At 42.9% G+C, this 27,887-nt stretch overlaps 1 protein-coding gene across 2 annotated transcripts in view; it reads right to left on the reverse strand.

Moving 5' to 3' along the window:
• LOC128702726 (protein Wnt-11b-2-like) overlaps positions 1 to 27,887 on the reverse strand; it is a 229,835-nt gene that overhangs the window by 128,587 nt on the left and 73,361 nt on the right. The window contains exon 1 of one of the 2 annotated variants that reach the window (XM_070101830.1): positions 4,732 to 5,186. The exons of the other annotated variant lie outside the window; for it this stretch is intronic. Coding sequence (XP_069957931.1) covers positions 4,732 to 4,932 — 201 coding nt within the window. The 5' untranslated portion in view covers positions 4,933 to 5,186. Of the gene's footprint in view, positions 1 to 4,731; positions 5,187 to 27,887 lie in introns of those variants that run through there. 2 annotated transcript variants of the gene reach the window in all.

Here is a 27,887-nt window from a genome sequence, read left to right on the forward strand (position 1 = left end):
AATAGTTCCTGCCACCACAGGTACTACAATAGTTCCTGCCACCACAGGTACTACAATAGTTCCTGCCACCACAGGTACTACAGTAGTTCCTGCCACCACAGGTACTACAGTAGTTCCTGCCACCACAGGTACTACAGTAGTTCCTGCCACCACAGGTACTACAGTAGTTCCTGCCACCACAGATACTACAATAGTTCCTGCCACCACAGGTACTATAATAGTTCCTGCCACCACAGGTACTACAGTAGTTCCTGCCACCACAGATACTACAATAGTTCCTGCCACCACAGGTACTACAATAGTTCCTGCCACCACAGGTACTACAATAGTTCCTGCCACCACAGGTACTATAATAGTTCCTGCCACCACAGGTACTACACTAGTTCCTGCCACCACAGCCACTACAGTAGTTCCTGCCACCACAGGTACTACAGTAGTTCCTGCCACCACAGGCACTACAATAGTTCTTGCCTCCACAGGCACTACAGTAGTTCCTGCCACCACAGGTACTACAATAGTTCCTGCCACCACAGGTACTACAATAGTTCCTGCCACCACAGGTACTACAATAGTTCCTGCCACCACAGGCACTACAATAGTTCTTGCCTCCACAGGCACTACAGTAGTTCCTGCCACCACAGGTACTACAATAGTTCCTGCCACCACAGGTACTACATTAGTTCCCGCCACCACAGGTACTACAATAGTTCCTGCCAGCACAGTTACTACAGTAGTTCCTGCCACCACGGGTACTACAGTAGTTCCTGCCACCACAGGTACTACAGTAGTTCCTGCCACCACAGATACTACAATAGTTCCTGCCACCACAGGCACTACAGTAGTTCCTGCCACCACAGGTACTACAATAGATCCTGCCACCACAGGTACTACAGTAGTTCCTGCCACCACAGGTACTACAGTAGTTCCTGCCACCACAGGTACTACAGTAGTTCCTGCCACCACAGGTACTACAGTAGTTCCTGCCACCACAGATACTACAATAGTTCCTGCCACCACAGGTACTATAATAGTTCCTGCCACCACAGGTACTACAGTAGTTCCTGCCACCACAGGTACTACAGTAGTTCCTGCCACCACAGGTACTACAGTAGTTCCTGCCACCACAGGTACTACAGTAGTTCCTGCCACCACAGATACTACAATAGTTCCTGCCACCACAGGTACTATAATAGTTCCTGCCACCACAGGCAGTACAGTAGTTCCTGCCACAACAGGCACTACAGTAGTTCTTGCCACCACAGGTACCACAATAGTTCCTGCCACCACAGGTACCACAATAGTTCCTGCCACCACAGGTACCACAATAGTTCTTGCCACCACAGGTACCACAATAGCTCCTGCCACCACAGGTACCACAATAGTTCCTGCCACCACAGGCAGTACAGTAGTTCTTGCCACCACAGGTACCACAATAGCTCCTGCCACCACAGGTACCACAATAGTTCTTGCCACCACAGTCCTTCCTGAAAAAAGTGTTAACTAGCAAGTATATTATCCCAGATGAGAGTTATATTTAACCCTAAATACATCATGCAATATTTCATAAAAATCAACGATGTTATACATGATGAATCACAGATCTATGTAGTCAACAAATATAATTGTTATTGCTGCAGTTTTAAGTATATTGGTAAAACTAAGTTTCCACTGATGGTTCGCAGCTTTGAACACTTGGGCAGATCCTCTTGATATTAGAGTATTGGACAGATAAACTTTTTCTTTCTTGACTGACTGTTGCCTTTCCCTCTTGTTAATATTTATATTTGTGACCACAGAAAATCCCAACTCACTCGGGTAATTTGTTGAAAATTGTATGAGAATTACCAGAGTTTTCTTTTTTTTTGGCAATTTGAGGATATTCATTCTTAATTTCTCTTCAAAATTCGCCCAGAGGCACTTTATGCTTCAATTTCTTACTGCCATAATTACGTATTTCAGTTATTTACTTCTATTCTGTGAGACTGAACTTGGACTGGCTTGAAACTCACGGTCTTCCCTGCATAAATTTGATAAATTTTACTGACTTTTTTTCTTGCAGCGACATGTTGGAACATATCCATGTTGCCTTCTTTTATAAATAACAAAAAGGCACAATACCTTGACCGGAACAATACACAAATAACCTGCACATGGGAGAGAGGACCATTTACAAAGTCAGTGTGACTTTGTAAATGGTCCAAGTCGGACCGAAACGTCGTTGTAAGCTCCTCTCTCCCATGTGTAGGTTATTGTGCCTTTTTTCACACTGACAGCCCAAATTCTTAATTTATTTCTCAGAGGATTGATTTTGCCAGTGGAAAATAAGATATTTCCAGTGTTGTCTTGCATGTTGAGACTGACATTGTTTCAGAGGATTGATTTTGCCAGTGGAAAATAAGATATTTCCAGTGTTGTCTTGCATGTTGAGACTGACATTGTTTAAATGTTTAAAGATATCCACTGCCCAGCTGGTCAGTACCTGACCAACCAGGCTGTGATACTGGTCTAGAATGCCATTAGTCCAGAACTGAATCACATATAGGAAAACAACATTGGAAATAGGTTTTCCTAGACACACACTATTTAATTAGATCAATCTTGTCTGCTAAAATTAATACAATTAAGGTAAGGTTTGTCAGGAATCAGGACAAGTGCTTCCTGACGGGGGTCTTAGTTATTTGATGGCCAATCACTGGAGCTATTTGTCATCTGATCGAGGCCTTCTGATGGCTTTCCGGTCCATCCTTTTAAAACGTTTGGTTAGATATAACTAATACAACTTCACTGGAGCCCCTATTTGGATTTCAACGACGCTTATCTCACGGTAGTTCGTGGCCATCTTGGTTTATGTCTCCTGGTCCAGTCCGACTTCGCCGCTTTATTTGGTATAACAAGAATGAACTTTGTAGATGAATGGTTCAGAGAACCTTTGTATGGACTGATGAAGCCACTGTGTGGCGAAACGTTTCCTCAATAAAGATACCCAAGAGTTGCACATGTGTCTAATTTATCAAGAATGAACTTCTAGTACACGAGGTAGAACTTATTGATGTGAACCCTGCATGTGCCAACACTACGAAATCACTGTATCTGCCATTGATTTGTCCCCTTGTTTAACAGATCTAGCAGGATGTCGAGCCTGGTAACAAGAGTCTGCTCTCTCAAATCCGGGACAGTATTACTAACACACTTTATACAGGTATGTACATTATGTACTAATATAATAATAATAAGTGTACACCACGGTGAGAGATGGCAAAGAGAGCCAGAGAGAGTGCACCGTACTCAACCAGCAGGTAGGTAAGTCTGCCAAATGTTTACCACAAGTGAACCAGGTTACTTCAGCTTTGGCGGGCTTCCCTGTGATTGGTCAATGAAACAAGGTACTGATTTAACTACGGGTACCCTATTGATTGTTAAACCCATAGCACCAGGTTCGCTGGCTGGGAGGCAGCCTATACTGGAGTGTGACATACACAAAATAAATTGTAACATACTCTTCGCATGCCACAGACAATGTGCTAAAAATGATGGATTCGCACGATATATTTCGTATCCAGGATCGTAAATTGACTTGTGAAACACAGTTGAGTTGTTCCCCTTCCCCAGTAATAAAGTGTTTGTCACGGAACGTCCTGCTAGTTATGGCTAAGCTTGAGTTTATATATTAAAACGAACTCTTAGTTATGAGAATACTATTGTCACTACTATATTTTATTTGTAATATTACAGGAATAGAGTTATATTAATTTATGCTCATCCATAGGGATTATTGCAGTTCGTGTGCATTACGCACTTGTATTTTTCTGAAGTTTTGATTAGGGTACAACTGAACATCGTCGGTCACCGCCATGTACATTTTAAGTCGGTGTTTGTTTTCTTTATTGGTAATTATTTCACATGCATTTTGTAATGAGTCAAATAAATCTTGGGAGGTAGCTGATCATATTCCCAAGCTATAAATTTTTTTTTCTTTTTTTGACCTGATTCTGGTAAATTAGATTTTTTCAAAATTACTGTACTTGGCGTATTAAAACACTTAGAAAAGTTGAATGTTAACAAATCCAGCTGACCAGACAAGCTGACTTATATATTACATTATATAATCACAGGGGAGAGCTAAACCCGTAGGATTATACAGTGCCTGTGGGGGGGGGATGGAAGGTATTCAGGATCAGTTCAGGGATCCGGAGCACAGATTCAATTCCTTAGACCAAGAGTCCCCTATATAAGACTGTAGATTCTAAATCACACATCACTAATGGTGGTATTTAACAACTCCTTAGAAAAAGGCAAATACAGTGGAATCTCGTCTTATGAATTTAATCCTTTGCATGACCTTGTTCGTATCCTGAATTGTTCGTATGCTGAGTCAATATTCCTCATTTACATTAATTGAAATGCCATTAATCCGTTCCAGCGGAATTCCTGCTCTCAGGAGGCTCTACAAAATATTTCAATATGACACTAATAGCAACTCTACGGCTTATTTATCTATCACAATTCATCTAATATAACATAATAAACAATATAAATAATATAGAAACCTGATATACACTCTAGAATGAATAAAATGTCATTACGTATATGGCTAGTGGTGACATTGGCGGAGGAGAGTGGTTGTGGGCGTTCTCGCTCCTGCTATGAAAACGTGAGGCAAACTGCATTAGATCACTTCTTTCATAAGGAAAACATAATGTGGAAATAAACTGGTGTACCTACACCATTTACCTTGGAGAAGAAATGCTGGGGAAGGTTGACGGTGGAAAAGATAGGCAGGGTGGTGTATGCCGTCAGTTCATTTTGTTTTACACTCTTAATGCTAAACTTAATTGCTAAACTCTTAAGTGTGTAGCAATTAATTGCTACACTGTTAATGCTACTCTTTATCACTGAACTTAACGATATGTATTGTACATTAGTATTGCACATATCGTAGATCAGCTACACTGGTAATCACTTGCCCAGTCCTTAACCCTCGCACCTAGTTTGTTTATCTATGATTTTCTGCTTTAATTTTATGGAAATCATCCTCTTTTCCTTCTCAACACTGTCCTTTGCACTTGCTTTCTTAGGACCCATGGTTAGAAAAATGAAATTTGGCAAAATAACTGCACAAAACGTAAGGAAAACAAGAGAATTCCTGCCACCGCGAGGTAAACTCCAAACACACTTGCACTGGTGTTGTTTTGGTACTCCCTCTGCCATCTATTGGTGGCATTCTGACACTTATTATAGTATGTTATTATAATTATTTTAGTATTATATATTATTATTATAGTATTATTATTACATTATATTATATTATACGTTTTACTATTATTATTATTATAATAATAATAATAATTATTATTATTATTATTATTATTAATTTAGGGAACTGTAGCACAGATCCAATTCCCTAGATCAAGAGCCCCTCACCAAGGAACCTCCCTTAAGGGGGAAGTTCGCATCCTGAAATTTCGTTCGTATCTAGATAAGATAAGATAAGATTTCGTTCGGATTTTTAACCCCGGAGGGTTAGCCACCCAGGATAACCCAAGAAAGTCAGTGCGTCATCGAGGACTGTCTAACTTATTTCCATTGGGGTCCTTAATCTTGTCCCCCAGGATGCGACCCACACCAGTCGACTAACACCCAGGTACCTATTTGCTGCTAGGTGAACAGGACAACAGGTGTAAAGAAACGTGTCGAAATGTTTCCACCCACCGGGAATCGAACCCGGGCCCTCCGTGTGTGAAGCGGGAGCTTTAGTAACCGGGCCACCGGGCCACCTAAGCCGGGCCAGAAGCAAATAAGCAACCGAGAGACAGTTCGTATCCTGAAAAATTTGCATGATGGGGCATTTACAAGCCGAGGTTCCACTGTATTACCCTTATAATCAAAAACAAATACAAGATGTGTAGTATTTCTTAGCTATCGTCCAATCACCTGAACATTAATTTCTGACTATTATTAGGGACAATATAAATTTTCTAAAACATAACATAATACCTGGAAATCAACCCAGAATCATATAGGTCTAACATTCCATTTATGAACTATAGGTGTAAAAATTACGACAAAGTTCGGTTAAAGTGCAGAGAAATTTCTAATAAGCATTCGAGAAGGTACCTCATCAAAAACTGCTTGGCGCATGCTATAGAATTCTTCTTCTAGATTCGCAGATACTATCCCACCTCGGGTCTCTTGGCTCCCTGTCACAGGAGTGTCTTACATGACTTGAAAGGTGTGTCAGCTGCATAGCAGCAGGCGATGTCAGAAAGGACAAAGGAAGCAATTACTATGGGATCCTTCTGGAGCCACAACCCAACTTTAGGCAGCAACTCGAACGCTGGGGAAGCTCAGCTTCATGATGATTGGTTGAATGGCAGCTTGTTAGTGGGTTAGTAACATTTTGAATGTTTCTGAATTTCGTTCTTGAGATGGAAAAAAGTTTGATCCTGGTGCCGAAATCTGTTAGATACTCTTCAATGTCTTCAAGCATTTCTTGAGTTGCTTTGTGTGAAAATTCTGTTCACTTCAGCTATATTCTTTTTAATAGCTCTCACTGTTGAGTATACCTCTTCTTTGCTTATAATTATAACTGCATTCTGTGAGCTAAATTGATGTGAATCTTGCAGTTCTATTGTGCTATATATATTTATATGTGTGTTTGGTTTTCATGTACAATGTACGTTTAGGAGAAAAATGAAGGGACGGGGAAAGGGATTGTGAGGGATGCTTTATGGGTGAGCATCATGATAAGATAAGATATAAGATAAGATTTCGTTCGGATTTTTAACCCCGGAGGGTTAGCCACCCAGGATAACCCAAGAAAGTCAGTGCGTCATCGAGGACTGTCTAACTTATTTCCATTGGGGTCCTTAATCTTGTCCCCCAGGATGCGACCCACACCAGTCGACTAACACCCAGGTACCTATTTGCTGCTAGGTGAACAGGACAACAGGTGTAAGGAAACGTGTCGAAATGTTTCCACCCGCCGGGAATCGAACCCGGGCCCTCCGTGTGTGAAGCGGGAGCTTTAGCCACCAGGCCACTAGGCTGGACGTTACGAGCAGAGTTCTTCAGGGATCGGGTCTTGGTTCAAGCATTTCTCGCAGTGAAACTAATCTTGAGTCAAAAGTCGTGAATGACATAAAATTGGTGAAAAATGTACCTAAAAAAGAGTTGATTATTCAGAGTAATCTGAATAGGTTAACGCTGAGATTAGAGACGTAGAAGTTATTCTACAATATTGTCAAGTACAAAGTAAACCAATCTCAAAAATGAGCACAACAGTTTTGGTTACACATTAAGCAGAAACATGAAAAGAAAATGTTTTTCGAGATCATAATCAAATCTCAAATGTGTTAAATTATCTGTGAGCATCAATACCAACCAAATGTTAGGTTTCATAGCTATATATTTCAAGTACAGAAACATACCCTGAAAATGTTTATGTATCCAGATTGCATAAAGGACGAAGACAAGTAGATTGGAAAGGGTACAGAGAAGTTAAAATAACTGAGCTCACATCATCGCATGAAACAAACTATATGAAGGAGCCAAAGCGCTTGACATTGTCTGTTACAAATTCAAACCCTTAGGTTAGGATGAGTGAGTTTGATGCACTTAATCACAAAGAACTATTTAAAATGCAGACTGAGTGAATGACGTGTTACACTGGAATTGAAATTCTAGGAAACTGATAAAACACAAACGGTGGTAAAGTTTTTTTTTCTTGTAATTTATGTTACAGTTCGATGAATTTTAATTACCATTAGCTGAAGCTGTGAGTGTGAAGACAATTTAGAAATCAGCTGAACTAAAATGCTGCAGCTAGATACTACATAGGAACAAACTGTGGTCAACAGTTACATCTGGATGAATGGTTGACAATGAACTTCCCAGGTTGTAATAGTAATGGTGAAGTTAAAGTAGCAGTCGTGGTGAGAGCAGTGACCACCATTATCATAATACAGGTAGCAGTGATGGTAGTCGTAGTGAGAGCAGTGACCACCATTATCATAATACAGGTAGCAGTGATGGTAGTCGTAGTAAGAGTAGTGACCACCATTATCATAATACAGGTAGCAGTGATGGTAGTCGTAGTGAGAGCAGTGACCACCATTATCATAATACAGGTAGCAGTGATGGTAGTCGTAGTAAGAGCAGTGACCACCATTATCATAATACAGGTAGCAGTGATGGTAGTCGTAGTGAGAGCAGTGACCACCATTATCATAATACAGGTAGCAGTGATGGTAGTCGTAGTGAGAGCAGTGACCACCATTATCATAATACAGGTAGCAGTGATGGTAGTCGTAGAAAGAGCAGTGACCACCATTATTATAATACAGGTAGCAGTGATGGTAGTCGTAGTAAGAGCAGTGACCACCATTATTATAATACAGGTAGCAGTGATGGTAGTCGTAGTGAGAGCAGTGACCACCATTATTATAATACAGGTAGCAGTGATGGTAGTCGTAGTAAGAGCAGTGACCACCATTATCATAATACAGGTAGCAATGATGGTAGTCGTAGTAAGAGCAGTGACCACCATTATTTTAATACAGGTAGCAGTGATGGTAGTCGTAGTAAAAGCAGTGACCACCATTATTATAATAAAAAAATGAAGCGCTAAACCTACAAGAGTCATACAGTGCAGCAAGTCATGGGATAGTTCAGCAAGGGTGGAGAAGACAACAGAGGGAGAGTTAGAAAGGGGCTGTGAAGAGTGCCAGAGGAAGTATCTTCAAAGTTAGTGTAGTACATCAGTTGCTGTCAAAAGGTCAGTGAGGGAGTCGAGTCAAAGGTGGGGCCGTCAGTGACGAGGGAAGATAAAGTAAGAGCGTTAGAACGGTGATGACGTTGGAGGCAAATTCTGTGTGCTCATTGATAGACCGGACAGTCCAATAGAATATGGCTAACCGAAACTGGAACCTGACAATTCTCACAGTGGAACAGGACGCATCTCCATGAGATACCCGTGAGTAAGACGAGTGTGTCCGATGCGAAGATGGGAGAGTGTAGTCTTCCAACCACAGCATCGATGACAAGACGACCAGAAACCTAAACTTGGTTTGATAGGATGTAATTTATGTATCATATCAGACCAACATTGTTGCCAATGGTTGTGAAGGTGGTTAGAAATCACAGCAAAATAGTCTGTGAATGGAACACCTCCATATGAAACTGGGAGGTCAAGTACTGCTGACCACGCAGCAGTATCTGCCTGTTCAGAGCGGCATAACCAAAGTCGTATATGAAGAAACAGGGGATGAGGTGAATCAATTTTTTTTAAAGCTTGCAAAGCACTAAGGGAGTCTGAGACTACCACATATGGCGACACAGGCATAGATGCATTACGAGAACTGCATACAATTCAGCTGTAAAAATGCTAGCCGAGAATAATAAATACCCTCGCACTACGCTCACCGGAAACTTTGCTGCAAACCCGACACCGTCAGAGGATTTAGAACCATCAGTGGACACTGCGATGTCATTAGAATGAGATCGAAAGTGATTAAGAATGAGACCGGAAGCGATTAAGAAACAAGAGAGCGAGAAGCAACTGTAGGTATTTGGGCTTTCGCGCACAACAGTGGGGAAGAACAGACACGAACTGTCCGAACCACCCATGGGGGAAGTGAAAAGTTAGATGCTTCATGAACACATAAAGGGGCAACTGAAGATAAGACAAGAGCGAATGTAGACGAAGAGAAAAGGGACGCTGTAAACAGGGGCGAGAAACAATGAACGTCTACTAACGTCCGTTACTATCCTATATATGCATGAATTGCGACGGTCATAAGAGTGAACAATATAACGAAGACAATGAGCATCACGGCGATCGTTCAAGGATAGAATATTCTCCTCTGCATATAAGATTGCAGCAGTAAGACGAGTGTGTCCGATGCGAAGATGGGAGAGTGTAGTCTTCCAACCACAGCATCGATGACAACAAGACGACCAGAAACCTAAACTTGGTTTGATAGAATGTAATTTATGTATCTTATCAGACCAACATTGTTGCCGCATAATCCGCATAATCCCTGGTGATGGATGTCATCAAGTTTACAAAAAGTTGCAGGAGAGGCCGTTGAATATATCTGGTCGCCATAATCTAGTTTCGATAAAATCAGGGCTGAATGCAGTCCTAGGAGTTAGACGATCAACCCCCATGAAAGATGAGTGAGGGCTTTAAGGAGGTTCAGCCACCTATGGTAAGTTGCTGTCAAGGAGGTAATGTGAGGTTTCCAGGATAACCGACGAGAAACCCGACAGTATCACCTTCAGGGATACGCGAGCAATGGAGTATCAGGAATGACAAAACGTCTAGTGAAAGTAATTCAGCGAATTTTTGACACTAGAAAATTTAAAACCGCTCTCCTCCGCTTAAAATCAATAATAATAATAATAATAATAATAATAATAATATCTTTATTTCTACAAGTAAGAGTACGGTGGCTGGTGGCCTATCTGATAGCAAGGCTCTCGCTTCACATTCTGATGGTCCAGGTTCGATTCCCGGCAAGGGTGAAAACAGTGGGCGTGTTTTCTTCCACCGGAAGAAATACATCTTGGATAGATAATATCTGAGAAGGAGAGAGATACAATGAACAGACAATATACCACTTATTCAAGCAGATGATCGCTGCAATGTAATACAACGAAGTATGAACAAAAATCTGATGTTATGGTATACCTGTGCGTACAAGAAGTGCACTTTCATTAAAAATTCCATTGAGAAAAGGATCTGATGAATACAATAAAACATTGCCCGAGAAGGGATGGATAACAGCGGAGCATAAATTGGGTTCTTGTAAACAAACACAAACAGGGTAAAACTGGGAGAACAACACCCGAAGCTCACCCCGGTTACCTCTAAGGCCTCGGATATTCCTCTGTAAATTAGCCAAGATTTGTGAAGAGAAGGATACAGGATATATGAAGTAATAGGTATCTACGGACTAAAAGGGCTAATAAAGCCCACGTGTGGAGGCAGCAGAAAGCGAGTAAGCAGTGAAGGATTGGAATGCTATGAGCAAAGAGTTGTACAGATGGAGTAGAAGAGTGAAGAGGTGCGACGGGAGGTGGATGGGTGTCCATTTATTGTTTAGTCTCCTCAATATATTCGGAGATAGCTTCAAGTGTTTCAGAGGACAAGGACGTTGTATGTGGGACGACATCGGAGATAGAAAGGGAAGGGTGAGTAAAGATTGGGGCGACGATCGAAGTTACCAAAGTAGGGGAGGGCGAAAGGTTAGAGTTATTTTGGAAAGAACCTTGGGAGGGGACAGGAGAGGAAGAAACTTAAGAGGGGAGAGGAAGGGAAGGGTCTGTATGAGAGGGAGGATGAACCTCCACACTCGTAACAGAGCTAGTAAGAAGTAAACGACCAGGTACAGACTGGAAATGAAAAATGTCCGGGTAGGATAAGTGAAGGAGAGGTTAAAGAAGACTTACACTTCAGGGACTGTTTGGACTTTAGAGAAGTATAGGGGCGAAGGGGAGGAGCTGTTATGCGAGATCTTGTAGACAGAGAAACTTGCTAGCAAGATGAAAATTTGAGAATAGTATGTGGTAACGAGGTAGGGACTTTGGAGTCCAGGACTGCAAGAGTTAGATGCAGAAGTGACTGTGGAATGTGTGACCACAGGGTAGACTGCGGGAATTGGGACCCCAGAGGTTGGGAGTCTCTTAGTAACTCGAAAATAAGAAATATGGGGAAGTCTTCCCTGGAAGTATTGATGAGAGACTGTCATGGCATAAGTAAAGCCTTCTGTCTTTTTGAGACAATGGATTTCTCGTTCATTTAATTAAGTAAACTTGGCAATGACGAGAATAAGATGGCTGAGCATCATTACAATTAAGGCAAGAGGGAGGTAGACTACAAGATGTACTGGTATGGTCTTCGGCGCCATAGACTGGGCATTCTGCCATAGACCTGCAATATTTCGCTGGATGGCCAAAACACAAGCAATTTCTACACTGTTGTGGTGTACGGATCAACTTTCACACTTGTAACGGTGTCCCACAATATAAACCAAGGACGGAAGCTTACAGCAGTCAAAAGTTAAGCGAGCTACATTGCGTCTCCGCAGGTAGGACATGTGTGTCTTGTGGGAGGTCTTGGAGTTCAAGCTGTTCCAGAATGTCGTCACCACATATCTGGGTTATTATTATAATCAAAAAGAAGCGCTAAGCCACAAGGGCTATACAGTGCTGTCCACATATCTGGAAATTATGCTGAACAATGGTATAAGGTAGAATGACGGTATCACTACAAGAATCGAGAGAATGGTGTTTTTGAATTGTTACAGGAATAATATCCATGGTGGTAAGGAGAGAAAGAGAGTGAACTTGGCTAATTTTGTGCAGTGATGATGCGTGTACCACTCTTGAGACCATGAAACGGAATATTACAACCAACATGGCGTAGGTGCGCCTTGCTGATACTATGATCAGAAATATAGTCTAAGGAAGATGTCGGCTTCAGAGTGAAAAACTTAGTCCATTGTGTACTATGTGTAGTATGTAAAAGGAGTGATTGTTGCTTTGGTCTTTTCTGAGTAGAGTGAGGCATTCCAAGTAGTGTCTTCAGAGAAAGGTCGTGGTTGCTTAGATGGGGAGAAGCCGGAAACATAATCTAAGACGTGCAGAGGTCGGATGTGTCGAAGGAGTCTGGCCGAGCCTCAGTATCAGGAGCAAGCAACAAAATGTCACCCGCAGAAGATGGTTCAGTAAGAAGGCTGGGTGGTAAGAGTGTACTGCTACAGAAAGGGGCCCAAGAGGAGCAGTTTCGTGGATATGGGACTCCATGGTTAGATCTATCTTTTCTTTTTGTTTTTAAGATAAAAAAAACAAAAAAGGAAAGAAAAAAAGGGAGGTAACGTGGAGGGGTAGCTCCAAGGAGGAAACGGTCGTAAAATCCCTCTCAGTGCCCAAAAGGACCTCAGCGCAGCCGGTAGTGCAGATGCAGCATGGAATCCGTGTCATACCCTACTCTTCAAGCCAGTATACAAGCAATCCAGGATAGCAACCTCACATCTACCAAACCACTTCGGTGGACAAAAGAGAGGGCGGTCGGAAACCCGCCACAAAGCATACCTCCTTCGGCCACCGAATCCTGGAATCCGACAGGCAGCCTCCAGAGATACACCTGTCACCTGAAAGACACCTGAAGCCTCCTCCCGGTAGACTGGAGAGGGATCAGAATCTCCAGACGATCCCGAGTCCACAGCAAACTACACTACCACCAAGGACCTCAACGGAATGGGATGAACCCTGGAGTCCTTCTCCTTACCTAGGAACTAGAATGCCTGATTGAAGAACTCCAAAAGCTTAAAATAGGAAAGGGAAAGGGGAGGGATGGGAGAGGAGGAGGAATGGGAAATGAGGGATGGGGAGGATGGAGAGGATGGGACGGAGGAGGGGTAATTAGGTTCGATCGGAGACTGAATAGTCCAATTCCTCAGACCTTTGTAGACGATACTAGGATCTGCATGAGAGTGCCATCCACTGAGGACACGGCAAATGTCCAAGAAGACATAAACTAAGTTTTTCAATGGTGAACGGAGAACAATATAATGTTCAATGAAGACAAATTTCAGCTACTCTGTTATGGAAAACTGGAGGAAATAATAGCTAGTACTGAGTATACTACAAACTCTAATCACACAATAGAGCGGAAAAGCAATGTGAAGGACCAGGGAGTGGTAATGTCTGATTATCTCACCTTCAAGGACCACAAAGGTTCCACTATCGCAACTGCAAGGAAACTGATAGGATGGATAATAAAAACATTCAAGACAAGAGATGCCTGGCTGGAATATTGCTGTACATTAACATCTCCATTCAAGACAGGTGAAATTGCAAATCTAGAGAATGTACAGAGAACCTTTACTGCACATATAAATTCCATCAATCACCTGAACTACTGGGATCGCTTGGAAGCACTTGATTTGTACTCACTGGAGCGCAGGGAAGAGAGATACATTATAATCTACACCTGGAAAATCCTAGAGGGACTGGTCCCTAATCTGCACATACAAATCATTCCCTACGAAAGCAAAAGTCTTGGCAGGCTATGCAACATACGCCCAGTGAAAAGTACGGGCGCCATTAGTACACAAAGAGAAAACACAATTAGTGTCCGGAGCCCAAAACTGTTAAACAATTCCCCCACCAGCCATAAGGGAAATTACCAATAGACCCCAGGATATCTTCAAGAGGGAGCTGGACAGATACCTAAAGTCAGTACCGAATCAGCCGGGCTGTGGTTCATACGTTGGACTACGTGCGGCCAGCAGTAACAGCGTCGTTGATTAGGCCCTGATCCATCGGGAGGCCTGATCATGTACCGGGCCGCGGGGACGTTGATCCGCGGAATATCCTCCAGGTAGACTCTAAGTAGGTAACAGCCTCTTCACTACTGCAAGGAGCACCCCCTTGAAGAGGCAGTGACCACCAGTATTATGGGTGAGGTAGCAGTTGTGGTTGTCGTAGTAAGAGCAGTGACCACCAGTATCATAGTAGAGGTAGCAGCGGTGGTTGTCGTAGTAAGAGCAGTGACCACCAGTATCATAGTAGAGGTAGCAGTGGTGGTTGTCGTAGTAAGAGCAGTGACCACCAGTATCATAGTAGAGGTAGCAGCGGTGGTTGTCGTAGTAAGAGCAGTGACCACCAGTATCATAGTAGAGGTAGCAGTGGTGGTTGTCGTAGTAAGAGCAGTGCCCACCAGTATCATAGTAGAGGTAGCAGTGGTAGTTGTCGTAGTAAGAGCAGTGACCACCAGTATCATAGTAGAGGTAGCAGTGGTAGTTGTCGTAGAAGAGCAGTGACCACCAGTATCATAGTAGAGGTAGCAGTGGTAGTTGTCGTAGTAAGAGCAGTGACCACCAGTATCATAGTAGAGGTAGCAGTGGTAGTTGTCGTAGAAGAGCAGTGACCACCAGTATCGTGGAACTGTTGGTATCCAGTGGTAGAACTACCAGTGCATACAGTTGTGGGTAGCAGTTTAATACTACGAGTAGTTGCCGTAGTAGTGCTAAGTAGCACAGGCAGGTTGAAACCCATGCCTTCCACGCTAATCTTTCCTATAAATTACATGCAGTTTTCAACATAGCATGGTATATTTTTCCTCTTTTTCTAGCCAGCGGTGGCTGGAGGAAGAAGAGGGTGCGGGAGACTGGTTTCTGGTTTACGATCCTTGTCTCAAACATCTAGGCGATAATCAAAATTGAAATAGACAGTCCTCAGCACATAGCCTGGGAGCGGACTCTAAGTCTGCTATCTGCCTTTACCCATGTACTTTTCAGTAATGAAAGATATACCCATTAATAACTCAGCACGTTGTTGACTGAGAGTGACCAACAAAACTGTTTCATAACTCAGGTAAAGAGATGGCTTTGGAAGAGGTATCAGTCTGATGTGGAGATGGTGATTCTACCTTCAAGAAACGGAGCAGTGTCCCCAGGCGCGGGTTTTTGTCATTTGATAACCCACATAGTGGTGAAGCATCAACTACCACTCTAAAAGACACTGACAGAGCTCCTCTGGCTGTACTTTCAGTTATCTGTTGAATTCATCGCCGTTATAACTCACTTCATAATGAGTAGCTTGGGGCTTCCTGCTTCACTCCTCACTTGTGGTATTTCCAACAGAGGAGCCCCTCAAGGGAGGTTCCTTGACGCTGGTGAGGGGCTCTTGATCTAGGGAATTAGATCGGTGTTCCAGTTCCCTGAACTGAGCCTAATTGCCTTCCATCACTCCGCCTCCCACAGGGACTGTAAAATTCCTACGGGTTTAGCCCTCCCACATAATAATAATAATAATAATAATAATAATAATAATAATAATAATAATAATAATGAACTGAGGAATAAGAGCCGAGAGCTTCACTCTCAAAGAGTCACATCATCACAACTATAAATATTACCATTACACTCACGAGGAGACTCTAAACACGTAAGGGCAACACAGGGCCTGGGGAACGGGATGCAATCAGGTCTGACAGAAGGAAGAAGAGGGTAGTTGCAATTCAGAGGATCAACGGACCTTCACTAGCACCTAGACACCATTCCTATATAGATTTAGCAAACCAGAATAGATACTAGCAGCACCTGGAGTCCTAGATCATTATGATCAACATTCTTAATGTTAGTCACACATACTTTGCTTCCGCATAATGTGCAGTTACTGATTCATTAATAATTCAGAAACATGTCAGGGTGTATTCAGTCTTGTAACTAACCCAGTGAACGTAGTCTCAGAAGCTTCTAATTATTCCCACCTCCAATAATCTGATCAACATGTGCGTCTACAATTTTTTTTTTTTTATACTGCCGAGCAGTTTGATGTATTCAACAGTTTCTGTTAGAGTAAAAAGACGTTAAATGACCGGTTTTAGGAGCTCTTACACTGATGTAATCTGAGGGAAGTGTTGCATTTACGTCTGCACAGACGCAGTAGCCTAGTGCTGATTATGGTCGACACAAAAATACACAATTTACTCAGTTTTCTATATGGAACTGGAAATGATTTCTTTGTGGAAACACTATTATACAATTTGCTTATTTTACTCTCATGGGGAAACTAAGGAGGGGCGTCGTGCCCCTCATATAAAACGTGAAGATCTGAAAGATTGTGGACACTATGTGGTAAAATTAGGGAGCTGAGAACTGATGGAATGGAGTATGTCAGGAAATTTAGTAAGGTAGACTTGGGACTAAGACCCGACGCGGGTCTCAGTCATATAATGGCCCGCCACTGGAGCAGTGGGTCATATGACCGAAGCCTTCCACTGGCTTACCGGTCCACCCCTTTGAAAACTGATATTTGATAATTACACACACACACACAGACCAGTGTCACTGACATGTATAGTATGCAAAGTCATGGAGAAGATTATCAGAAGAGTGGTGGAACACCTAGAAAGGAATCATCTCATCAACAGCAGCCAACATGGTTTCAGGGACGGGAAATTTTGTGTCACAAACCTACTGGAGTTCTATGACATGGTGACAGCAGTAAGACAAGAGCGAGAGGGGTGGGTGGATTGCATTTTCTTGGACTGCAAGAAGGCGTTTGACACAGTTCCACACAAGAGATTAGTGCAAAAACTGGAGGACCAAGCAGGGATAACAGTTAAGGCGCTACAATGGATCAGGGAATACTTGTCAGGAAGACAGCAGCGAGTCATGGTACGTGGCGAGGTGTCAGAGTGGGCACCTGTGACCAGCGGGGTCCCACAGGGGTCAGTCATAGGACCAGTGCTGTTTCTGGTATTTGTGAACGACATGACGGAAGGAATAGAATCCGAAGTGTCCCTGTTTGCAGATGACGTGAAGTTGATGAGAAGAATTCATTCGATCGAAGACCAGGCAGAACTACAAAGAGATGTGGACAGGCTGCAGACCAGGTCCAGCAATTGGCTACTGGAGTTCAACCCCACCAAGTGCAAAGTCATGAAGATAGGGGAAGGGCAATGAAGGCCGCAGACGGAGTACAGTCTAGGGGGCCAGAGACTACAAACCTCACTCAAGGAAAAAGATCTTGGGGTGAGTATAACACCAGGCACATCTCCTGAAGCGCACATCAACCAAATAATTGCTGCAGCATATGGGCGCCTAGCTAACCTCAGAACAGCATTCCGACATCTTAATAAGGAATCGTTCAGGACCCTGCACACCGTGCACGTTAGGCCCATATTGGAGTATGCGGCACCAGTTTGGAATCCACACCTAGCCAAGCACGTAAAGAAACTAGAGAAAGTGCAAAGGTTTGCAACAAGACAAGGTAGACAAAGACAGGATGTTTCAGAGATTGGACACAGTAACAAGGGGACACAGTTGGAAGTTGAAGACACAGATGAATCACAGGGATGTTAGGAAGTATTTCTTCAGCCACAGAGTAGTCAGCAAGTGGAATAGTTTGGGAAGCGATGTAGTGGAGGCAGGATCCATACATAGCTTTAAGCAGAGGTATGATAAAGCTCACGGTTCAGGGAGAGTGACCTAGTAACGATCAGTGATGAGGCGGGGCCAGGAGCTCGGACTCGACCCCTGCAACTTCAACTAAGTGAGTACACACACAGAAGTGTCCCTGTTCACAGATGATGTGAAGTTAATGAGGAGAATTAAATCAGATGAGGACCAGACAGGACTTCAAAGAGACCTGGACAGACTGGACACCTGGTCCAGCAACTGACTTCTCGAATTTAACCCCGCCAAGTGCAAAGTCATGAAGATCGGAGAAGGGCAAAGAAGACCGCAGAAAGAGTATAGACTAGGTGGCCAAAGACTGCAAACCTCGCTCAAGGAGAAAGATCTTGGGGTGACCATAACACCGAGCATGTCTCCGGAGGCACACATCAACCAGATAACTGCTGCAGCATATAAGCGCCTGGCAAACCTGAGAATAGCGTTCCGATACCTTAGTAAGGAATCGTTCAAGACACTGTACACTGTGTACATCAGGCCCATACTGGAGTATGCAGCACCAGTTTGGAACCCACACCTGGTCAAGCACGTCAAGAAATTAGAGAAATTGCAAAAGTTTGCAACAGGGCTAGTTCCGGAGCTCAGGGGTATGTCCTACGAAGAAAGGTTAAGGGACATCGGACTGACGACATTGGAGGACAGGAGGGTCAGGGGAGACATGATAATGACGTATAAAACACTGTATAGAATAGATAAGGTAGACAGAGACAGGTTGTTCCAGAGAGGGGACACAGAAGCAAGGGGTCACAATTGGAAGCTGAAGACTCAGACGAGTCACAGGGACGTTAGGAAGTATTTCTTCAGTCATCGAGTCGTCAGGAAGTGGAATAGCCTAGCAAGTGAAGTAGTGGAGGCAGGAACCATACATAGCTTTAAGACGAGGTATGCCAAAGCTTAGGAAGCAGAGAGAGAGGACCTAGTAGTAATCAGTGAAGAGCCGGGCCAGGAACTGAGTCTCGACCCCTGCAACCAAAATTAGGTGAGTACAATTAGGTGGGTGAGTACATACACATATATGTGCGCACACATATATGTGTATGTACACACACACACACATACGAACGTTGTAACATGAAGCAGCACTGATAAATGTAAAAATGGGTTTTCACTCATTTAGACATTAATATTTGACTGTAGGGTTTTTCATTAGACTGTGTAGCGTTTATTACATAATATGAATGAATTTTTCATAAACAAGCCTCAAAACACTGTCAATATATGACAAATTTCTAGCACAACCCTAACTCCACTGGGCCTTGAAACTGCCATTGACAACATGGTCATATGAGCACTCAGCTCCAGGAGCTCAGTGTCCATCAAGAACTGAAAGACACTCATCTCGCCGGCCTTAGGTATGCTATGGAGAAATAATGATATTATTATTATTATTATTAAAAAATCTTGTAGAAACCAAGGCTGAAGTGTACGTAACTACATGGAGGCTGCAATAAAATTTACGTTGAGAGATTAATGTTAATAAATGAAAATTTGCATGAAATATTGATGTCAACAATGATTGTATTACACATTATGACTATTTAATGAAACAATGTGAGATAATATTGCCTAACATCACCTGAACACTGTGTGTGTACTCACCTATATATACTCACCTATATGTACTCACCTATATGTACTCACCTATATGTGGTTGAAGGGGTCGAGTCAGCTCCTGGCCCTGCCTCTTCACTGGTCGATACTAATTCACTCTCTCTCTACTCCATAATCTTTGTCATACCTCTTCTTAAAGCTATTTATGGAACTTACTTCCACTACTTCACTCTCCAGATTATTCCAGTTCCTGACAACTCTAAGGCTAAAGAAATACTTTCTAACATCCCTATGACTAATATGAGTTTTCAGCTTCCAATTGTGTCCCCTTGTTCCTGTTTCCAATCTCTGAAACATTCGATCCCTGTCCGCCTTGTCAATGCCTCTCAGTAATTTATACGTTGTTATCATTTTCCCTCTATCTCCCCCTGTCCTCTAGTGTCATCAGGTTGAGTTCCCTTAGCCTCTCCTCATAAGACATACCCCTCAGTTCCGGGACTAATCGTGTTGCAAATTTTTGCACTTTCTCCAATTTCGTGACGTGTTTGACTAGGTGAGGGATCCATACTGGCGCTGCATACTCCAGTATAGGCCTTACGTACACGGTGTACAGTGTCGTGAATGATTCCTTACTCAGATGTCTAAACGCCAATCTCAGGTTTGCCAGTCTCCCATATGCTGCAGCAGTTATTTCATTGATGTGTGCCTCAGGGGACATGTTCATTATAATGCTTACCCCAAGATCCTTTTCTTTACTTGACGTTTGCAGCTTTTGATTTCCTAACCTGTACTCCGTCTGCGGTCTTCTGTGTCCTTCCCCAATCTTCATGACCTTACACTTACTGGGGTTAAACTCCAGGAGCCATTTGTCGGACCATACTTGTAGTCTGTCCAGATCCCCTTGCAATCTTAACTGATACTCGCCCACTTGTATTCTCCTTATCAGTTTCACATCATCAGCGAACAGTAACACTTCTGAATCTATTCCTTCCACCATGTCATTCACGTATACAAGAAACAGCACCGGGCCTAGGACTGAACCTTGTGGAACCCCACTCGACACATGCGCACACTCCGACACTTCAGCACCTACCAACACTCGTTTCCTTCCTGTCAGGTATTCCCTGATCCACTGCAGTACTTTCCCTGTTAGTCCTGCCTGCTCCTCTAATTTTTGCACCAATCTCTTGTGTGGTACTGTATCAAAAGCCTTCTTGCAGTCTAAAAAGATGCAATCTACCCATTCCTCTTCTCCTGTTTTATTTCTGTTACCTTATCGTAGAACTCAAGTAGATTTGTGACACAGGATTTCCCATCTCTGACGCCATGCTGATTGATATGTATGAGCCCAATCTTTTCAATGTGTTCCACCACTCTTCTCCTGACAATCTTTTCCATGACTTTACATACTATAAAAGTCCGTGACACTGGTCTGTAGTTTAACGCTGCCTCTCTGTCTCCTTTCTTAAAAAATGGAACTACATGCGCTGTCTTCCACGCCTCAGGCAACTGCCCAGTTTCGATAGATTTACTGAAGATTGTCACTAGCGGCACACACAGTTCCTCTGTTCCCTCTTTCAGTATCCATGGAGATATGTTATCTAGTCCCACCACCTTTGAGGTATCTAGTTCGTCTAGCAGTTTCTTCACTCTACCATAGCTATGTGTATTGTGTCCAGCACCTTCTGGTGCACCCTACCTCCACAGTTTGCTGGAAGCATTCCTGACTCTATTGTGAATACTTCTCTAAATCTTTTGTTTAGTTCATCACATACTTCTTGGTCACTCTTCGTCAGCTTCCCTCCTTCTTTCCTCAGTCTGATTACCTGGTCCTTGACTGTTGTTTTTCTCCTAATGTGACTGTATAACAACTTTGCTTCAGATTTGGCTTTTAATGTTATGTCGTTCTCGTATTGCCTCTCTCCTTATCCTTGCATATTCGTTTCTGGTTCTTCTGCTCAGCTCCTTGTTTTCTTGAGTCCTTTGCCTCCCTTCCTGTAAGCTTTTTCACCCTGAACTGTGTACCTCTTCAGTACAGGAAAGACTGTGCTATAACTTAAATTGCCAGGCATACCATCTAAAGGGGACAAAAAGATACAAAACATCCAGGCCATGGGAAAACCTGGGTAGCCACAGCCACTCAAAAGGGAGAGGTTTTTTAGTGCCAGGAAGGAAAAAAAACTGGCAGGAAATGGCAGAAATCGTACACCAAATCCAGTCATTCCTGGAGTGGAACCACAGTCGATGGCCTCCACTCCAAACCAACAGATACAGATACTAATGCCGGAAAAAAAATCCCCCCCCAGTACCAACAATACCACCAGTCCGATAACATTCTTCTTTGCAAATATACAGGGTCTAAAGCCAGCAACAAACAACAAAATACCTTTCATCCGTGGACTGCTTGCAGAGGCAAAGGCAATGTTCGCGGCTTTCACTGAGACCCACATAAAGGATCACTTGGACAACGAAATATGGATCCCAGGTTACAACCTATACAGATGTGACAGAGTGAACAGGCAAAAGGGGGGGGTTGGCCTGTACATTGCAGAGTCACTTGTTTGCACAGAACTGCTAAATGCCTCAAATGGTGTAGTGGAAGTTTTAGCAGTAAAGGTCGAGAACCAAAACCTAGTCATTGTGATAGTCTACAAGCCTCCGGATGCAACATCCCAGCAATTCCAGGAACAGCTGTTAAAAATTGACCACTGTCTGGAAAACCTTCCAGCTCCTTCACCCAACATCTTGCTCCTGGGGGATTTCAACTTAAGGCACCTAAAATGGAGGAATATAGCAAATAATATTGTTGCAGTAATAACACCAGGAGGCAGCTCTGATGAAAACTCACACTCACGCGAGCTTTTAAATCTCTGCACAAAATTCAATTTAAACCAGCAAATAATAGAGCCTACTAGACTGGAGAATACACTAGACCTCATCTTCACTAACAATGATGATCTGATAAGAAATATCACCATATCAAAAACAATATACTCAGATCACAACATAATTGAGGTTCAGTCATGTATGCGCGGAGCCCCAGACCGCCATAATGAGATTAGTCACGAGGGAGCATTCACCAAATTCAACTTCAATAACAAAAACATAAAGTGGGACCAAGTAAACCAAGTCCTAACCGATATAAGCTGGGAAGATATACTAAGCAACACAGACCCCAACTTATGCCTAGAACAGATTAACTCGGTGGCACTCGATGTATGCACAAGGCTTATTCCTCTAAGAAAAAGGAGGAGTAGATGTAAAACAGAAAGAGACAGGCGCTCCCTTTACAGGCGACGGAAAAGAATAACAGAGCGGCTAAAAGAGGTCAATATATCTGAAATGCGTAGGGAGACACTGGTCAGAGAAATAGCAAGCATCGAACTTAAGCTAAAAGAATCCTTTAGGAGTCAGGAATCGCGGGAAGAACTAAAAGCCATAAATGAAATCGAAAGAAACCCAAAGTATTTCTTCTCCTATGCCAAATCAAAATCGAGAACAACGTCCAGTATTGGGCCCCTACTTAAACAAGATGGGTCCTACACAGATGACAGCAAGGAAATGAGTGAGCTACTCAAGTCCCAATATGACTCAGTTTTTAGCAAGCCGCTAACCAGACTGAGAGTCGAAGATCAAAATGAATTTTTTATGAGAGAGCCACAAAATTTGATTAACACAAGCCTATCCGATGTTATCCTGACGCCAAATGACTTCGAACAGGCAATAAATGACATGCCCATGCACTCTGCCCCAGGGCCAGACTCATGGAACTCTGTGTTCATCAAGAACTGCAAGAAGCCCCTATCACGAGCCTTTTCCATCCTATGGAGAGGGAGCATGGACACGGGGGTCGTCCCACAGTTACTAAAAACAACAGACATAGCCCCACTCCACAAAGGGGGCAGTAAAGCAACAGCAAAGAACTACAGACCAATAGCACTAACATCCCATATCATAAAAATCTTTGAAAGGGTCCTAAGAAGCAAGATCACCACGCATCTAGAAACCCATCAGTTACACAACCCAGGGCAACATGGGTTTAGAACAGGTCGCTCCTGTCTGTCTCAACTATTGGACCACTACGACAAGGTCCTAAATGCACTAGAAGACAAAAAGAATGCAGATGTAATATATACAGACTTTGCAAAAGCCTTCGACAAGTGTGACCATGGCGTAATAGCGCACAAAATGCGTGCTAAAGGAATAACAGGAAAAGTCGGTCGATGGATCTATAATTTCCTCACTAACAGAACACAGAGAGTAGTCGTCAACAGAGTAAAGTCCGAGGCAGCTACGGTGAAAAGCTCTGTTCCACAAGGCACAGTACTCGCTCCCATCTTGTTCCTCATCCTTATATCCGACATAGACAAGGATGTCAGCCACAGCACCGTGTCTTCCTTTGCAGATGACACCCGAATCTGCATGACAGTGTCTTCCATTGCAGACACTGCAAAGCTCCAGGCAGACATCAACCAAATCTTTCAGTGGGCTGCAGAAAACAATATGAAGTTCAACGATGAGAAATTTCAATTACTCAGATATGGTAAACATGAGGAAATTAAATCTTCATCAGAGTACAAAACAAATTCTGGCCACAAAATAGAGCGAAACACCAACGTCAAAGACCTGGGAGTGATCATGTCGGAGGATCTCACCTTCAAGGACCATAACATTGTATCAATCGCATCTGCTAGAAAAATGACAGGATGGATAATGAGAACCTTCAAAACTAGGGAGGCCAAGCCCATGATGACACTCTTCAGGTCACTTGTTCTATCTAGGCTGGAATATTGCTGCACACTAACAGCACCTTTCAAGGCAGGTGAAATTGCCGACCTAGAAAATGTACAGAGAACTTTCACGGCGTGCATAACGGAGATAAAACACCTCAATTATTGGGAGCGCTTGAGGTTCCTAAACCTGTATTCCCTGGAACGCAGGAGGGAAAGATACATGATTATATACACCTGGAAAATCCTAGAGGGACTAGTACCGAACTTGCACACGAAAATCACTCACTACGAAAGCAAAAGACTTGGCAGACGATGCACCATCCCCCCAATGAAAAGCAGGGGTGTCACTAGCACGTTAAGAGACCATACAATAAGTGTCAGGGGCCCGAGACTGTTCAACTGCCTCCCAGCACACATAAGGGGGATTACCAACAGACCCCTGGCAGTCTTCAAGCTGGCACTGGACAAGCACCTAAAGTCAGTTCCGGATCAGCCGGGCTGTGGCTCGTACGTTGGTTTGCGTGCAGCCAGCAGCAACAGCCTGGTTGATCAGGCTCTGATCCACCAGGAGGCCTGGTCTCAGACCGGGCCGCGGGGGCGTTGACCCCCGGAACTCTCTCCAGGTAAACTCCAGGTATACCTTTTCCATGCTCTAGCACACTTGGCTTTGGCCTCTTTACACCTCCAATTAAACCATGGGCTCACTCTGGTCTTACCATTTTTTCTGTTGCCCTTTGGTATGAACCTTTCCTCTGCCTCCCTGCACTTAGTGGTCACTATTTCCATCATTTCATTTACTGTCTTTCCATCTAGTTCTCTTTCTCACTGCACTTCATGCAGGAAACTTCTCATTCCTATGTAGTCCCCTTTTGTGAAGTTTGGTTTCTCTCTTTGTTCTCGTGCTGCTGCATTCTCCACTGTTAACTCTACAAGATATTCAAAACTCAGGACATGATGATCACTAGCGCCAAGGGGTCTTTCGTGGGTGATATCCCCTATCCTCTCCTCTCTCTCTGGTTGTATCCCTAACATGTTGGTGCATGAAGTTCTCCAATACAGTCTCCAACACCTTAGTCCTCCATGTTTCTGGTCTCCCACGTGGCTCTAGGTTTTCCCAGTCAATCTCTTTATGATTGAAATCCCTCATTATAAGCAATTTTGTCCTACCCATATGAGTCCTCCTGGCCACTTCACCTAATGTATCCACCATTCCACCGTCTGTTTCCCTTCTTTCCATTTCTCTCATCTCCTCAAAACTCCACTGGTTTTTGATGAGCAATGCTACTCCTCCCCCTCCTCTGTTCTCTCCGTCTTTCCTCATAATCTGATATCCAGGTTGAAAGATTGCATCCGTTATCATCCCTGTAAGTTTTGTCTCTGTTAGTGATATGATGTCAGGTGATGCATCAATGACGCATTCTTACCACTGTTCACTCTTATTTGTTATTCCATCTGCATTTGTGTACCATACCTTCAGCTTTCTTTCCCTTACTGTATTTTGGGAGATGGAAGAAGGTGCAAGCTGGGAGGGTGGGAGGCAGGGCAGAATGTTATGGGAGGCTTCTGTGTTTGTGGAATTAGTGCTTAGGGAGTGGTGGCTATGGAGTGAGGTTCGGTTATGTTTACTGTGTTTGGTTGATATGTGGTGACGGGGGTTGAGAGGTTTCTGTAAGCATTTGTGTTTGATGTTCCCCCAAAGGCTGAGCTTTCCTGTCTGTTGTTACCTGTCCTGTCTCTCTTTCCTTCCACTGGTTTTGTCTTGCTCTCACTTTCAGTTGTTCCCTTTCCTTTCTTGTTCTGTCTCGACTGAGGTACATTTTTTTTTGATAATCTGGAGAGCCCTTTAACAGTGGTTTCTGTTGTAGTATCCTGTTCAATACCACATCTGTCTTGAATGTCAATTTGATTGGTCGATTTTTTTCCCTCGAATACCCCCCCCCCCCCAAGTCTGTGAAAATTTTCTACCTGAAACATGCCCCTCTCTCCTGTTATTGCAATGATGTTCTTAATCTCTGTGTTCTCCCAATGCTTTCTTTCATCATAGGTCTACCCTTCAGCCTCCTGAAGCCCATAAATAATTATTGACCTCTCTCTCTCTTCTACCCATTTCTTTTCCCTCCGTATCTCTGGATCTAATTTAAGCATCTCCTTTGCTGTTTCCTTAATCATCTCCCAGACACCCTGATGGCCTGATATTACTGCTGCAAAAGACTGCTTAGCTCCATCCCCTTCTTCAATCCCCTCGCTGTCTGCTGATGTTCCCATTTCAGTCATCTTGCTCCTTTCGGACCTCATCTTTATATCCTGCTTCAGCACATCCATTTCTTCCTCCAGTCTCTGTATCTTTGCCTCAGCTACTACAGCTCGTGATTCTCACTTCTTGCTCTCTGCAGATATCTATTGCATAAATCTATTGCAAAGCTCATTTAACTTTTTTTCCCACTGTCGTTCCATTCTGTTCTTGAGCCGTTCTACCCATTCTTCCTTTTCCGACCAGCCATCATTGGTTCCCTTGCCTTTACGTCCTCCCTTTTTAGAGCCCATTTTTTTTATTCTTTTGGGATGTTCTAGCTCCAGCTTTCTGTAAAAATGTGTGTGTGTGGTGGGGGGATTTATGAGCTAATGTGTTAGGTTAGGTTTGTCTATGTGTATACATGTGTGATAGTGTGTATATGTTTATATAATATATATATAAAATATATATATATATATATATATATATATATATATATATATATATATATATATATATATATATATATATATAGCTGGGATTGATGGGATAAAGATAGAAATGTTAAAAGCAGGTGGGGATATAGTTTTGGAGTGGTTGGTGCAATTATTTAATAAATGTATGGAAGAGGGTAAGGTACCTAGGGATTGGCAGAGAGCATGCATAGTTCCTTTGTATAAAGGCAAAGGGGACAAAAGAGAGTGCAAAAATTATAGTGGGATAAGTCTGTTAAGTATACCTGGTAAAGTGTATGGTAGAGTTATTATATATATATATATATATATATATATATATATATATATATATATATATATATATATATATATATATATATACATATGCAAAACAACCACTGTGAAAGAGTAGTGAAATTCCAAGCGCTCTCGTGAGTACTCACATTGTCAATTTGGCGCTTGGAATTTCACTACTCTTCCACAGTGGTTGTTTTGCATATTTTAAAATCACCTGTTTACTGTGATCTTATTACATATATATATATATATATATATATATATATATATATATATATATATATATATATATATATATACTCACCTAGTTGAGGTTGCAGGGGTCGAGTCCGAGCTCCTGGCCCCGCATCTTCACTGGTCGCTACTAGGTCACTCTCCCTGAACCGTGAGCTTTATCATACCTCTGCTTAAAGCTATGTATGGATCCTGCCTCCACTACATCGCTTCCCAAACTATTCCACTTGCTGACTACTCTGTGGCTGAAGAAATACTTCCTAACATCCCTGTGATTCATCTGTGTCTTCAGCTTCCAACTGTGTCCCCTTGTTACTGTGTCCAATCTCTGAAACATCCTGTCTTTGTTCACCTTGTCAATTCCTCTCAGTATTCTGTATGTCGTTATCATGTCCCC

The sequence above is a fragment of the Cherax quadricarinatus genome, chromosome 79, assembly GCF_038502225.1.
Source record: "Cherax quadricarinatus isolate ZL_2023a chromosome 79, ASM3850222v1, whole genome shotgun sequence".
Taxonomy (NCBI): Eukaryota; Metazoa; Arthropoda; class Malacostraca; order Decapoda; family Parastacidae; genus Cherax; species Cherax quadricarinatus.